This window comes from Phoca vitulina, unplaced genomic scaffold (genome assembly GCF_004348235.1).
Source record: "Phoca vitulina isolate PV1807 unplaced genomic scaffold, GSC_HSeal_1.0 scaffold10, whole genome shotgun sequence".
In the NCBI taxonomy this organism is placed as follows: domain Eukaryota; kingdom Metazoa; phylum Chordata; class Mammalia; order Carnivora; family Phocidae; genus Phoca; species Phoca vitulina.
In genome coordinates, this window is record NW_022589713.1 from 44,802,423 (window position 1) to 44,817,678 (window position 15,256).

Sequence of the window (15,256 nt, forward strand, 5' to 3'; positions counted from 1 at the left end):
CCCACTGGATCCCACTTGGAAGAACCACTGGGAAGACCTTGGACGCTGAAATAACACCTAGAGACTATTGCATTCAGCCAGCTTTTTTTGGAGACGGAGTGGTGAAAAAGTTGAGAATTTGAAGTCAGCAAGAAGTTGGAAATGCCTACTGTTCAGCCTGTGGGGTATGGAAGGGACATTGCTTTGGGGAGCAGATCTCAGCTTGGCAACTGCCCATTACTGTCACTGCTCTTAGGTTCTCTGATTTGATGAGGCCCTCAGGAACTCACTCTAATTGTGGTTCACCTCAAAATTACTTACCCTGTGGGAGATCTGGTGAAGGAAACTCAGGACCCTGTTTGCATCTTGATTCTAATAAGCCAACTGTAAAAAACACTTTTCCTTTCTTTTTAAGATTTCATTTTTTAAAAATATTTATTTGAGAGAGAGAGAGCCCGCGCACACATGTGGGGGTTGGGGCAGAGGGAGAGAATTGTCAAGCGGACTCCCCGCTGAGCAGGAGCCTAGGGTGGCTCCACCCGAGAGCCCCAAGATCAGGACCTGACCCCAAACCAAGAGTCAGAGGCTTAACCAACTGAGCCACCCCTAAGATTTTATTTTTAAGTAATCTCTATAATGTAGTTTCGGAATGTTGGTGAGGTCGGGAGTCAAGGGCCAAGAAAGAATTCTTGAGACGTCTTTGGTGCAAAAGTGATTTTATTAAAGCATGAGGATGGACTCATGGGCACAAAATACCACTGCTGCTGCTGCCCCAGGATTGTGAGGAGCAACGGATTACATACTTTGCGGTTGGGGGAAATAAAGGGAAGGGAAGTTCCAAAAGGATTTTCATATGCTAAAGAAGAATCGCTGGAAACCTGAGGCGTTGCTATTGTCAAACTAAGGTTGTTTTTCCCTCTAGCAAGACATTAACATTGAGAGGTGGGAGCTTCCTGGAGGAACTTTATACTCTGCCTGCCTCAAGTATTTGTCAATGGGCTGCAGGTTATAAGGACACTTAATCTTATCTACAGTTCCTTCTGCCTTTATATCCCACATCATCTCCACTGAACGTGGGGCTCCAACCCTGAGATCTAGGGGGTTTGCTTGACGGACTAAGCCAGCCAGGTGCCCTTAAAAAAATCAATTTTGAGACAATTGGAAATGTGAATACGGGCTGGGTATTGGATTATATGCAACAAATCTGTTAACGTTTTCCAGGTGGGATAATGACATTGTAGTTATGTAAGAAATATGTTATTTTTAGAGATGCAAATTTTTAGAGATGAACTATGGAAGGGTGAAATGGTGTGATGTCTGGAATCTGATTTTTTAAAGACTTCATAAAGGGGAGAGTAGAGAGACGAGGGTAGCAAAATTCTGATAATCATTTCATCTCAGTAATGGGAATGAAGGGCCAATGTACCATTTGCTCTACTCTTTGTGACTGAAATATTTTGTAATATATTTTTGGAAACTAAATATAACAGCTTGAAAGCTTTGCTTCTGTACTTTTTTAGCGAATGCCTTACCAGGCCTTATCTGTAGTGGCCAGATGATTGTTTCCTTCCACAAAGCTCTGCCTCTAAATAATTTGCTTTAAGTCTGAGGCAGCCAAGAACAAATCAATTTAAAAAGGCACTGGGCAGGCACCTGGGTGGCTCAGATGGTTAAGCGTCTGCCTTCGGCTCAGGTCATGATCCCAGGGTCCTGGGATGGAGCCCCGCATCGGGCTCCCTGCTTGGCGGGGAACCTGCTTCTCCCTCTCCCTCTACTGTTCCCCCTGCTTGTGCTCTCTCACTCTATCAAATAAATAAATAAAATCTTTAAAAAAAAAAAGGCACTGGGCACTGTTTCCAGCCAGCTGAAACTCACAAACTTTAATAGCTGTGACAGACTGCAAAAGAGGAAAAAAAATTCTTGGGGCCTGGGATATGGAGATACCCAGGGCCACTTGCCTTTGGAATCAGGGTTAAAAAGGGCAAATTCCAGTTTTACTCCATGTGTAGAGGAAATTAGACTGTTTCTCCAAATCTTACGGTTTTTTTTTTTTTTTTTTGCCCCAAAAGAACATTCTAATTGATGGAACAGAAGGCAAGCTGAGGACAAAGCAGAAGCTGACACCCCACAACGCCCCCCCCAGATGGGATTTACGTGACATTCCTCAGGCACTCCTGGCTGCCCTAAAACTAAGGAAAGGAAAAACGGTTAATTTATAGAGATCACAATCCTGCAAGACATGAGTGTCCCTGAGTTTACAAATGTCTTAGCATTTTATAAGAACAAAGCATTTCTATCAATAACCTATCTTCCAGTAGGAAATGTAGGTACAATTAAATGTCCTTATAACCTGCAGTCCATTGACAGATACTTGAAGTGGACAGAGTATAAAGTTCCTCCAGGGAGTTCCCAACTATCTTAATGTTAATGCCAGGCTAGAAGAAAAAACAACCTTAACTTGACAATGGCAAGGCCTCCCAGTCTACTTTAACATATAAAAATCCTTTTGAAAACCTTTTTCCTTACCTCCCCCAACCCCAAAGTATATAATCAGCCACCCCTCATATTCCAGTGCAGCAGCTCTTTCTGCCCACAGGTCCTATCCCTGTGCTTTAATAAACCACCAAAGATGTCTCTCTTGGTCATCAGCTCCTGACCCCACCCCACCGAACCTCACCTATACTCCAAAACCACATCATAATGAGCTTAGAAGGTGACTCTTGTGACTGAAATTCACCAGCCAAGTATAAGGTGAGCAAATTGAAGCCTAGACCTCTGGGCCTCATCTCTGCCCCTCCCCTGCCAAGGGCCCCTGGGAGGGCCCCCACTGGCATTAGGCTCTCCTGGCCTAAGAGGAAAGTTCTTGGGAGGCAGCCACTACATCCATGGTGACCCGCCTTCCAAAGAATATGCTGGGAGTCCTAACCCCCATCCTAGTTCCTAATAACCTCCACCCTAGTTCCTAAGAACGTAACCTTATTTGGAAATAGGGTCTCTGCAGATGTAATCAGGTTGAGGTCATTCTAGAGGAGGGTGGGCCCTAATCCAACTACCGGTGTCCTTGAAATTGGGACACAGAGACAGATGCACAGGAGGCTTTGTGGAGACTGAGGCAGACTGGAGTGATGAATGCCAAGAATTGCCAGCAACCACCAGAAGCCTGGAGAGACCAGAGCTATCCTCCCCTAGAGCCTTCAGAGAACATACATCCCTGCTGACACTGATTTCAGACTCATAGGCTCCAGAACTGAGAATACATTTCTGCTAGAAGCTACCCAATTTGTGGTAATTTGTTGTGGCAGCACTAGACTAACCTAGGGTGCCAGAAACATCTGCTCCTTTCACCCTCACCATTACTATCCCCACTTTCCAGGAACAATTGCAAGTGTGTCTAAAAAAAGTAGAGAACCAGGCTTTCCATCTAGAATCACCTAGATCACAGCCCATATTCTTAACCAGGAGACCAAAATTCCCCTTCCTGCAGTTTGGATAATATAATGGCTCTTTCCTAAGTTTGAAAGTTGATAGAAACACCTGGGAACCCCCGAGTGTGGCTATAATAAACAAAACAATAACAAGTGTTGAGGAGGATGTGGGGAAACCCGAACCTTTCTGCACTGTGGTGGGAATGTACAATGGTACACAGTCTGGTAGTTTCTCAAATGGTTCAACAGTTATCACATGATCCAGCAGTTCCACTCCTGGGCATCTATTTACGCAAGAGAAATGAAAACATAGGTCCACACAAACACCTGTACATGAATGTTCATAGTGGCATTATTCATAAGAGCCCCAGAGTGGAAACCATTCAAATAATATAATCATCAACTGATGAATGGATAAATAAAATCTTATACGGGCATACAGTATTATTTGGCCATAAACAAACAAAAAAAGGACAGTGTTGAACGTGCCACATGGAGAAACCTCAAAAACATTATGTTAAGTGAAAGAAGCCAGATGCAAGAGGCTACAAACTCTATGACTTATTTATATGAAGTGTACAGTAAAGGCAAATTATAGACAGAAAGCAGATCAATGGTGGCCGAGGGCTGGGGCTCAGAATGAGGATTAATTGTAAATCCAAGCTCTTCTTGGGGGATGAATGTGTTCTAAAACGGATTCATAGTGATGGTTGCACCACTCAGTAAAGTTACTAAAAATCATTAAATGGCTTATTTGAAATGCGTGAATTATACAATGTGTGAAATAAAGCTGTTTAAAAAAACGTTTAGATTTTAGGACCTATATGGGTCAAGAACCAGCCACCTTAGACGACTGGGTTATTTTAGAACACAGGAAGGACACTATTTAGGTTTTCCAGTTTTCAATGATAAGTGCTTCACTTTTATTTATGCGAACTTTAGCTACAGGAAAATGCCAGAACAATTTGGAATTGAAACAGTGCAGAGGCCAAAAACAAAATTAGTTATCTGGACACTTACAGGCTAAGAAGCCACTCTCCCCACTTCTTCAGGGCCTCTGAGAAGGGGATTAGTAGCCAATTAAGTAATGACATCTTTTCTTCCTCATCCTACCAGCATCCCAGACACAGACTACAGCCTGGTGACAAGAACCCCTCTCTCCGCGGACCCGGCTTCCCCCGATGGAGCTCTTCAGCCACAGCAACTCTGGCTGTGCGATGCCTTGCCCAAGAACAGATCCAAACAGGCAGCCTAGCGTCGGTGGGTGGCGGAAGCACCTGACAGAGCTCTTTCCAGAAATGCCTTTTCAAGTAGTCTGGCAGGATGTGCAAGCCCTTCTTCTAACTCCCTGTGTGCTGTAGGCATCAGTAACTCCTCTTTGGGGAGATTCTGAAGGCTTGAGTCAGGCCCATCTATTCTCTATTCCAACTGGGTAATGGAAGGGGACACATCTGCCTGGCTTTCATCTTAACTCCAGGACAGTGAGACAAAGCAGCCCTTGGCAAGAGCCAGGGAGGTCAACAGGGCAACGGAGCCCGTCTTTTCCCAGTCCCTCTCGGTCAGGACTTCAGGCCCATCTGGGCCATCATTTCTTCATACACGGTCCACGCCATGGCTGCCATCAGAGCTCTGCGGAGGGCCCGGGGGACGCCACCTTGGAAGAAGCCACGCAGCCCATAATCCTACGAGGAAAACGAATGTCAACAGTCTGGAAGCAGAGTAGCAAAACAATGAACACACCTAGTGCGAGACTGAGGGTCTCTGTTACCCCATTTGTGAGCCTCAGGTTTTGGATTTTTATAGATAATGCCAAAACTATGAATAATGGATCCAAGGAGACGATGAACTAAAAAAAAAAAAAAAAATCATTTTTTGCATCATTTTTTGCTAAACTTTATCTTTTTAGGCTTGCTTTATCCAGGAGAATTTATTTCTCAGCTGAAAATCTTTCTACAGGGTGGCCATATACAGCTGGATAGCTTGTGCAGCTCCCATAAGCACCAAGCCCCAACTGGCAGCCGAGAGCCAGGCCACAGTCTGCATGCCAAGCCCTGGGCCCTGGCTCCAGGCTGGAGGAAAAGCTGCCTTTTTGGCGATTTGTCTGCCTGGAGGAAACATCTTTGCATAGTTTGCATAATTCATTGTATGCTCTTGTCATCCTACATAAGCATTAAAGACAAAACACCTCTAACTCCTCCTTCATAATCTGGACTGATTTATTCATTCCTATCGTTATCATTCCTGCCATTTTCATACATACTGAAGAATATTATTTTCAAAGTTTAGGCTTTTAGGTATAGAGAATAAGAAAGCAGGCAACCCAAGCAGGGTGAGAAATATGATCAGATTCAAAAATATTTGCTTATATCTAGGGCGAGACAGATACATGATGCGTATGCTCACATTGTTTCCTCTGCTACGTAGAAAAACTGAGACGTACAGAAAAATATAAAAACGTAGGGACAAACTTAGCTTGAACAAGAATATCTGGTATGTGATAACAGTGCATGCTTCCAAAGGACCAACTCAGTGGCTTTTAAATGGTGCTTAAGTGTACTTTATGTCTCCTGTACTTTTTATCTTTAATAATACCTTTTGTCTATTTGCATTAGAGCAAATTTCTAGAGACAAATAATTTGTGTGTGATTTTTTTCTGACTTGAGTTCCTCCTAGGTCCTTGGTCATCAGCTGACTAGGCCCTCCCAGATTGCCTGACCTGATAGGTCTGGGATGGAGTCCAGCCATCTGCCAAGTTTAACTAGTTATCACAGGTTGTCCTAATGTAGTCAGTTCCCCCCACCCACCACCAAAAACCCCCCCAAAAAACAAAAAAACAAAAACAACCCACGGCCAACCATAGGTTTTTAACAGTGATCCTCAACCTTGGCAACACTTTGGAATCGCAGGGGAACTTAGCTACTGATCCGGGCTTCACCCCCCCTTCAGAGATTCAGGTAGAAGCAGCCCAGGTTGTGACCTGGGGGTGGGGACTTTTTAAAGCTCCCCAGCTGATTCTAATGTGTAAAGGACATGCGCTAACATTCTAGAGAAAGAGTGAGAGAGAGCCTTAACCACAATAAGAAGCAATATTTACTCCATAGCCTTACTTTCAAAATGAGTGTCACTGCCTGGCCAATCCACCGAAACTTCATTGGGGAGAGCTGCATATGAGTTTTGATAACATCGGCAGGCTGAGTCACCAGGGAGGCCAGAATGCCAGCAAAGATCCCACAGCTGAAATTTACAGCAGGAATAAGGACTGCATCCAACTGGTCTGAAACAGGACAAAGGCAACATTCAGTGACAAATGAATCTCACATTCATCACATAAATATCAATACCAAGTTGCCCAGTAATTCTTCTGCAAAGTCAGAAGGGTCTAGATTCAAACAGGGTTAAGAAGTAAACATTTAAAGGTATAACTACATGTGGATGGGAGTCATGAAGTTAAAATCTGCCTTTTTTACAACCATCACCATCATAATTGATTTGGGAAAGAATCACTAACTGAGGCTCAAACACTGGGGTGAAAGGAACAGGATGTTTTATATAGATTTATACAGATTCAAAGTATTCCCCCCCACCCCAGGTGTTTCCCAACTACAAAAGAGTTTTCACTGGAGACACCATCTTGTCCAAGTGATAAAAAGTTAAACATCGCCCACAATAGTCAAACCGATGTCACGAGCTTCCCGATACAGGCACTGGAGACTAAAGAACAGTATCTATGTTAAATTTCCTAATTTTGAGGAGATGGTTCTAAGAGAATATCTTTGTTCTTAGGAAACACACATGGAGGTATCTAAGGGTAAAGGGGCATCACTCCTGCAACTTACTGTTAAATGGACTGCAATAAACAATTACACATAAAGAGAGGTCAAAAATGTACACCAAGCTCCCCTATTGCCCTAACTTCCTGTGGCAAAATAAGGCTGTGACCTGCAGTATCATGCCTCCTGGTGCCTGTGGTGGAGCAGCAAACTCCTAAAGCACCCCAACTCTACTTGATTACCATTGTCATGATGGGGGCATGCCGGTTTTCCACTTATACGACCTTGGTTGCATTTCCTTGCTCAAATTCTCCAGAGACACCTTATTGAATGCAGGTTTGTTCCACAGGATGTGTTTCTATCGGAACCTGGCTCTGCTTGGGTAGATGTTCACAGCCCACTGATTGTGCCCCTGTCATGACTGACTTGAACTTCCTGGCAGCGTGGGTCTGCCAAAATGCCTGAGGTCCGGCACCTTCTCTCCACCCAAATAGAGGGCTCAAAACCATTTTAACTGGGAACATGGCAAGGGGAGGTGCTAACCTCCCTAACCTCATCAAACTTGTCTGATAAGAATCAGATCAAGTGCTTCTTGAGAAACACAGACTCCCAAGGTCTTCCCCCAAAGTTTCTGATTTAGGAGGCCCCAGGGCGGGACCCAGCAATCTAAAGAATCAGGCACATCTGCGAAGTATTATTGCAAAACATGCTTTATACCTCCCCCACCCCACTCAAGAATTACAGTACTACCAAACTACTAAATTTACTAAAGGCAAATTTAGACTATATACTCCAACGGGCAGGGGCCAAGTCTGTCACGCCCACCACTGCGTCCTAGCACCCGGCCCGATGCTTGACGCGAGGCCGACATGGTTCCATTCCTAAAGCTCTGCTAAGATCAACAAACAGGCTCCGATCGCAGAGAAAGTGGTGAGGATATGAGGTCTTGGAGATAGCTCTTCCCCACCACACCTTCTTTCATCCATACCATGGGTCATGATGTTTTTGGTCTGGTTGTAGAACATCAGGTAGATTCCAGAAAAGGGTGCGTCACGAAGGAGTGTTGCCGTCAGGCCGCTGAAGAGTCCCCGGCGCCCCTCACTGCGATAGATGCTCCTCAGGGCCGCATAGATGCTCTCATAGCCGTACCTCCCGCTCTGCAAAGAAGCACAGAACCAGTGGCTGGCGCGGCGGCCCTGGGTTTGAGCAACGAACCCACCTGACTTCGGGGTACATGGCATTACCAGGCACCACGGGCTCTGGTTCCCATGTGGCTTGCATTCTCTGACCACATCGGCCTCTATTTTGGATTCTAAATCCGGAGTTGACATCGGTGGCCACTTGACAAAAGCCCAGTGCCTCTGTTTACCCACCCTGAAGGCCGAAAGCAGTCGGACTCACCTCGTAACGTGTCTTGATCACAGTGATGGGTGACATGCAGACCCCTGCAACCGAGCGAGAGCCCACTCCCAGGATGACCGACTCCAGGGCCGTGGGGGGGTGGCCTCGCAGGAAGTACTGCTTCAAGGAGTAGAGAGTGCCAAAGTAGATGCCAATGCCAGGGACACACCTCACAATGGACTGCAGAACAAGTCAGAGGGAGGAAAGAAATCCCAGACCGACACTGTAAGATACTGTCTTAGCTGGGTTTTCCCAAAAGACAGAGATTTGCATCCAAGTAGCTGATTGAAGGTGTGGAGGGAACGCCAATAAGAGAATGGGGAAGTGACGAGAGAAGGCAGCCCACGAAGGGCAGGCTACCTAACTCATTACTGCCCCGGACAACGGAATCCCTTTGGGGGGAACTCTGGGAATCAGTATAGGGCACACCTCAGAGTTGGCCCTCCAGCTGAGGAGGGTGAGTGAGGTTCTGAAACATCAACTGTCATCTTCCACTTAGCTGGGGTGAGCATTCATGCCCGGGCACTCCCAGCAAATTGAGTTCCTAGGGCCAGAAAAAGCCTGCAGGTGAAGAACCTCAGGTGTGGCCTGCTTGCATCGGAGGGCAAGTGCAAGGATACGCCGGCAGCTGGGGGCACCAGCTGCGTCTGCTCTAGACTTGCTACTGCTCCAACAAGCTGCATCTAGGGCATAAAGCTATTTCCTTGAGCCCTCTAATAGGAGCGAGCGGTAGCATGAGACAGGGAGAAGACCATGTAAGTCCTCCCACCGCTTCCAGCGCTCACCTATCCTTACAAGAGGGGATATGTGAGGTGCGTGAGAAAGGGCTAGCTATGACAGCAGAGGGTGCAGGAGAAGACCCAAAAGGCAGCTTACAGGGGACATCCCTTTCCAAAGGCCCAGAATACTCTCCGTGCGAACCACCTTCAAGAGCAGAGCAAGCATCCCAATGCGTCCGGATCTGAAAGCAGACAAAATGGAGGCAGGGAAGAAAGAAAAAAAAAAATCACTTAGACCCCATCCTCATAAAAGAACTTCCCATCCAAAGACTTCTTTGTATGACTTCTTCCCTAAGAGCACTCAAGAATCTCTACAACGGGCGCCTGGGTGGCTCAGTTGGCTAAGCGACTGCCTTCAGCTCAGGTCATGATCCTGGAGTCCTGGGATCGAGTCCCGCATCGGGCTCCCCGCTCAGCAGGGAGTCTGCTTCTCCCTCTGACCCTCCCCCCTCTCATGTGCTCTCTCTCTCTCTCATTCTCTCTCTCAAATAAATAAATAAAATCTTTAATAAAAAAAGAATCTCTACAACACATCTTGGAATAACTCTGAGTTCCCATATGTTCATGATTTGGCACATACGTGTTTTATCTATTGATTCACACCGCAAGCAATGGGATGACCTCTCATGTTACATGCATTTGGTATACTTCCCACAGTGCTGAGCCCATTGTGGGGCATAAAAGAGACACTCAATACACACGTTATTTCCAGAAAATCACCCACGCTACTCGTACCAGACAGCACAGTATGACATTACAGGCTAGCACAATAAAATGCAAATGTCATCAGGGCAGATCCCAGGAAGGTGCCTCCAGAGAATCATTAACAGGAAATGTCAAAGAAGTTGGGCATGGCCCGTGTTTTTCTTGAAGCATCCAACAGAACAGCAGTTGACTTAACACAGTTGAGATGCTGCTGTGTCTGAGAGAAGTTGTTGAAACCGGTTCCTCAAAGAAACGGGGGGCAGTTGGCCTTACCCATGGGCTGAGGGCTGGAGAGTCTGCAGACGCGTTTTGAGGAGATCCAGGGGTTGGAAAAGGAGGGTGGAGCAGGTCCCACTGATGGAGCCACACAGGAAAGCCTTGATCACCGGATGCAACTTCAGGGCAAGAGAACACTGAGTCAGCAACTCTGCGGCCACGGGCCTCAGCTTTCTACACACCGAGACCAGTCATTTCCTCTGTAAGGGTGGCTTAGGAAACCACCTGCTGGTGCCCTGTATTATCTTCCCACTTCAGAGAAGGGAAAAGTGAACCCAGGAATTAACAGCGCTGGAATGCCCTGCGGAGAACATGATACCCAGCTGGAGGGGATCTCTCTGGCCTTAGGATTGAGAATGAGCAATGAGGATCCTACTGGGCAGCATGTCTATGTCCACCTGTGAATTAGGCTGCCAACTATACCTCCCTCTCTGTCCTGAGGCTAAAAGTTATTGGCCATCTCCTTATCTTCACAGAAGCAAAATCAACTGAACCTAGTGTCTGAACTGTTGGTTGCCAGGCTCTCTTGGTTATGGGACCTGTAGATATTTACAGGAGCGAGACATAGGAAGTGAAACCATAAGCTCAGGTTCAATGTAAAACATGGACCACTCCCTGTGAAACCTATGAATTTCCTTAACTTAAAAGCTTTCCCTTTCTCCTATACCCACGCCTCTCACTGGGACCTAAGCAGATCGCAGATGGTGTGGTAGACCAGCAGCCACCCGTTACCCCTGGGTCTGCTGGCTCTCCCTTAAACCAGGCCAGCTGCACACCCTGGCTAATCTAGAGGCACCACCTGGAACGGCAAAGACTAAATGTACTTCCTTGAGCCCACCACGCTAGAGGCCTCACGGCTTGCCTCAGAATCCACTCGATCACAAATGGTTGTGAAAAGGCACGTTTAAAAACCCAATGAGGAAAGAAAAGCGCTCTTCTCCAAACAAGCGGCTTGGCAAACTCCATCCAAAAAGATCTTCTCTCCTCATTAAATGGTACTCGGACTATTATTCTTGAATGCATGGACAACTGTTCTCCTAAGACGCTCGGAAGATGAAGTTGCCGGTTATACCCATATAGCCACCAACCCAGAACTAAAACGTTCGTAACCTGTGTTTTTTTTGTTTCACAGGGATCACTCCACATTTCTACCAAACTAGCAAGTTTCAAATTAGAACTGGAACCACTTAAAAGACTTAAAAAAATTCACGTAATCCTGGAGGTCATAACTCTGTTCAAATGGCTTGTCAAGTATCCAGGGGTGACAAAAGTGATAACACAACACATACAACCAAGCAAAATGTGTCTACCTCGCCAGTCTGTCAGCACGCCATTCCCTGTCCCCCAAGGGGGTGGGGGGTGGCTAATGCTAAGCCCTATTCCCGTGAGTCTGTGCTTCTAGGTCTCATCCTTCCATTGGTATCTTGGGCAAAGCCCCTGTCTTTCCAGCCCCAAGCCACATCACCTCCACTCCCCCTGGGCTAGTCACCCCTCAGCCCCCACCACTTGCCATCCAGCTAAAGCTGCCCCTCCTGCTCACCAAGGACCTGCCCATCCCAGGAGCCCTTTCCCGCCCTAGGCCTCTTACTTGGCTGCTCCGGTGCATTTCAAACAGCTGGTTTTGGGCTCCTTTTCAGGCTGCTTCTTTCCCTCAGCCTCAGACCTTGCTCTTCTTATCTCTGCCGGCCACAGCCCCTCAGGCCACCTCACCCACACCACAGGGCACCGTGCCCGCAGCCCGTAACGCCCAGCAACCCCCTCTCTGAGAGGCCCCCAGGCTGCTCCGACTCACTCCCAAATGGAAACCCCGTCAATAGTTCACCACACTCCTGCCTCTACTCTAATCCACAAGATATTCCTGCCGCAAGTTTGGGAGACAAATAAAACTCCTCACTGTACCTACGGCTTCATGACCCAGTCCTGCTGATGAGCCCTCAGTGTTGCCAGAGCCGGCCCACACCGATCTATTCCAGTGACCTCCTTGGCAGTCTCTAGCCTCAACCCTACTAAGCCACCCTCCCGAGCTCCCGGAGCAGCACTGGGTAAGGCATCTATGTACACCCCCTCGAGATCTCACAACACTCTTAAAAGCTAGGTATTTAAACCCATTTTACAGGTGAAATTGGAGCTCACAGGGGCGCCTGGGTGGCTCAGTCTTTAAGCGTCTGCCTTCGGCTCAGGTCATGGTCCCAGGGTCCTGGGATGGAGCCCCACATCGGGTTCCCTGCTCGGCGGGAAGCCTGCTTCTCCCTCTCCCACTCCCCCTGCTTGTGTTCCCTCTCTCGCTGTGTCTCTCTCTGTCAAATAAATGGGTAAAATCTTAAAAAAAAAAAAAAAAAAAAGAAAAGAAAAATTGGAGCTCACAGAGGTCACGAATGTGTCCTACGTCACAGGGTTCAAGGCCACTGGCTAGGCTTACAAGGTCCTTCCTGAATCACGTGGCCCCTTGTTACTTTTTCAGCCTGTGTTCTCAGCCTCCTACCTCTAACCCATGGTACATCAGGGATTCTCCGCCTTCCCATCCTGGCTCCTCCCATGTCTGATTCATACCTGGGGGCCTCTGCTTAGATCTCCTCTGCTGTGGCAAAGCCCCTAATCCCCCCATTGGCATTCAGTGCTCCTCAGTACTTCCACTGCATCTGAGCCCATCTCCCTTAGGATCCAGTACAGAAGAGGCCACTATCTGTCCTGTTCACGATGGTACCTCCAGCACTGACCACGGAGCCTGGTGCACAGTAGGTGCCCAAGAGTCAAAAATGAATGAATCGTGTCATCTGCAGGGAATCTGCATATGCTTTCCCTTGAGCACAATTCCATAGGCTGAAGCTTAGTTAGCCCTGCATGGCCCATCCCTGGAAAGGGTGATCTCCCCAGGCTCCCTTCAGCCCTTTGCTCTGGCAAGGTTGTGTGAATGACAAATAGTTAACAGCTTCTGTGCAGTTCTCCGTGCTGCTTCCCCAACACTCCCACAGGTATTGTACGGAATTTGTTTTAAGGCTGAGGTCCTTCACACACATGCTCCAACACACCCACCCTCCCTCATTGCAGGAACTATTTTATGTCTTTATTTTCACAGTGCAATGCTTGGACACATCATTCGTATAATAAATATTTGTTGAATAAATGCCTAGAGCCCACAACTTTTTTAATTTTGTAATTTTCTTGGTCAGTTAGCACAGAGTAGATGCTAAATATATACCACCTAGAGAGACTAACCTCTACTAGTTAAAAAACAAAAACAAAAAACAAAAAACCCCCACATAAAACAGGTAATATCATTGTTTAAAAAAAACAACAACAGAATTTACACTTTTCATTTTGAATAGTTTTAAGATGTCGTCACATGGAGCATCCTTTGAAGGCATGTTTGATTTTTTTTCTAAGTACTGAGGAGGAGCACTGAACGCCAATGGAGGGATTAGGGGCTTTGCCACAGCAGAGATCTAAGCAGAGGCCCCCAGGGATGAAAATAGCCTAAAGTTATTCAAGGAAAAACGATGAGTAACAATTTCGTTTTTTGAGGGAGGAGGGCAAAAACAACCGAATAATATACAGTATACAAAGGCAGTAAATAGTACTTAAGTAGTTAGCAAACAGGTGCCACAAGCAATTCTTAATTCCCTTTAAAAAACTAAATCCAAAGAAGTCTCCAGGCCAGAGCTGGAGGATCCAGAAAGAGAAGTAGGTTAAGCACGTTTTCAAAGATGTAAAGTGGAGCCGCAGCCGCTACCTTTTTTGACGATTAAAAAAACAACCCACACCCCGCCCGCCCGCGTCGGCCCACCAGACCTCGGAGCGACCGTGGCGGCGACCCGCGGCGCTCGCGGCTTAGTCCTGCGTTTCCCGCCTCCACCCTCCGCCAGCGGCTCCTCAGCCAGACCGTCCTCCGGGACCCGCCTGCCCAGCCCCGCCTCCGCCTCCACCAATGGAGGTCCGGCGGCACGACCGCGGCAGCCAATCCAGACTCAGGGGCGTGGCCTCGCGGGACCACAGGCCCCACCAGTTCCTCGCCCGCTAGGATGTGGAGACCCAGAGGGTGTCCTCCCTCCCCGCCCGGGGGCCCAGTGCGGTCCTAACTCACCTCCTTCGGGCACCCACCGCTTCTCAGGTTTGGCGCGACCACCGGGCCTTGCGATGGTCCAAATACCTGCCCGAGCGTCCTTCCACCTCTGTCGCCCTAGGCATCCAACTCAAAGCATCATCCGGTAGCGCTCGCACGTTGTTCAGGGTCGCACCGGCACACTCCCTCGCACCCCCAAGGCCCCGGCAATTCCGCCCACTCTACCCGGACGCCAAAGCAGCAGCGAGACCGTCGCTTGTCTGTCCCAAGGGGGCTGCAACTCCTCTCCTCCCTCGCCCTTCCCTTTTCAATCCCCTTGATCAATCCATCCCTCTCGCGCCACGTCCCCAACCTGTTCTGTGCACACCCAGGGAGCGGAAAAGGTTCCCAGAGAGCCGCTGACCCTTGGCTACCTCCCGAGAATTTCCCTCCACGAGCCGGCGGTTTCGGAACCCCTGTGTCCCTTCCCCGCAGTTTACCATAAGCGTCTCCACCCTGTCTCCGACATCTTGAGGCTGCAGCAGCGCCGGGCGTGACTTCTGAAACATTGGAGAGGACGCCGGGCTCTGGGTGCCGTTGGTGGAAGCTCGGGCCCAGCGCTAGCGACCTCGCGGGAGAAGGCGACGCGGCAGCAGTGGCCAGGCGACGCGCTCTCAGGCGGGGGCTCTGCCGTCCGCGCGGTCGGACGCCGGGTCTGCGCGCCCACCTGCGTGGCTCCGCGTGGCACACCGCGACCTGCTCACAGCTCTTCACTCGCTCTGCAGACCCCGCGGCTCTGCTCTCCTGCCCATCCTGCCCGGCTGCACGCTTTCGGACCCCAGATCAGGTAGGGTATATCCGGAGGTGGAGAAAGCCGGAGGA

General features: G+C 48.2%; 1 protein-coding gene across 3 annotated transcripts; it reads right to left on the reverse strand.

Moving 5' to 3' along the window:
- Positions 1 to 4,295: 4,295 nt before the first annotated feature.
- SLC25A38 (solute carrier family 25 member 38) lies at positions 4,296 to 15,256 on the reverse strand. 3 transcript variants are annotated; one of them, XM_032408963.1, is made up of 8 exons: positions 15,102 to 15,256; positions 14,875 to 14,934; positions 10,333 to 10,454; positions 9,452 to 9,536; positions 8,576 to 8,755; positions 8,163 to 8,331; positions 6,512 to 6,678; positions 4,296 to 5,086 (listed from the first exon to the last, which is right to left on the reverse strand). In XM_032408963.1, the coding sequence occupies exons 2-8, from the start codon at positions 14,875 to 14,877 to the stop codon at positions 4,964 to 4,966; spliced, it is 849 nt and encodes a 282-aa protein (XP_032264854.1). In that variant the 5' UTR covers positions 14,878 to 14,934; positions 15,102 to 15,256; the 3' UTR covers positions 4,296 to 4,963. The 3 variants fall into 3 exon arrangements, with proteins under 3 accessions (XP_032264854.1, XP_032264853.1, XP_032264855.1); XM_032408962.1 differs by having other exon boundaries at positions 14,875 to 15,256; XM_032408964.1 differs by lacking the exon at positions 6,512 to 6,678 and having other exon boundaries at positions 4,998 to 5,086; positions 14,875 to 15,256.

Bases quoted from the DNA above. Each gene is read 5' to 3' on its own strand.
- SLC25A38 (XM_032408962.1), bottom strand. From the start codon at position 14,943: ATGTTTCAGAAGTCACGCCCGGCGCTGCTGCAGCCTCAAGATGTCGGA. The intron at 9,537-10,332 runs GTAAGGCCAACT...GTCTGCTTTCAG, and splicing joins CTCCAGCCCTCAGCCCATGG to ATCCGGACGCATTGGGATGC. The intron at 6,679-8,162 runs GTATGGATGAAA...GTCCTGTTTCAG, and splicing joins CAAAAACATCATGACCCATG to ACCAGTTGGATGCAGTCCTT.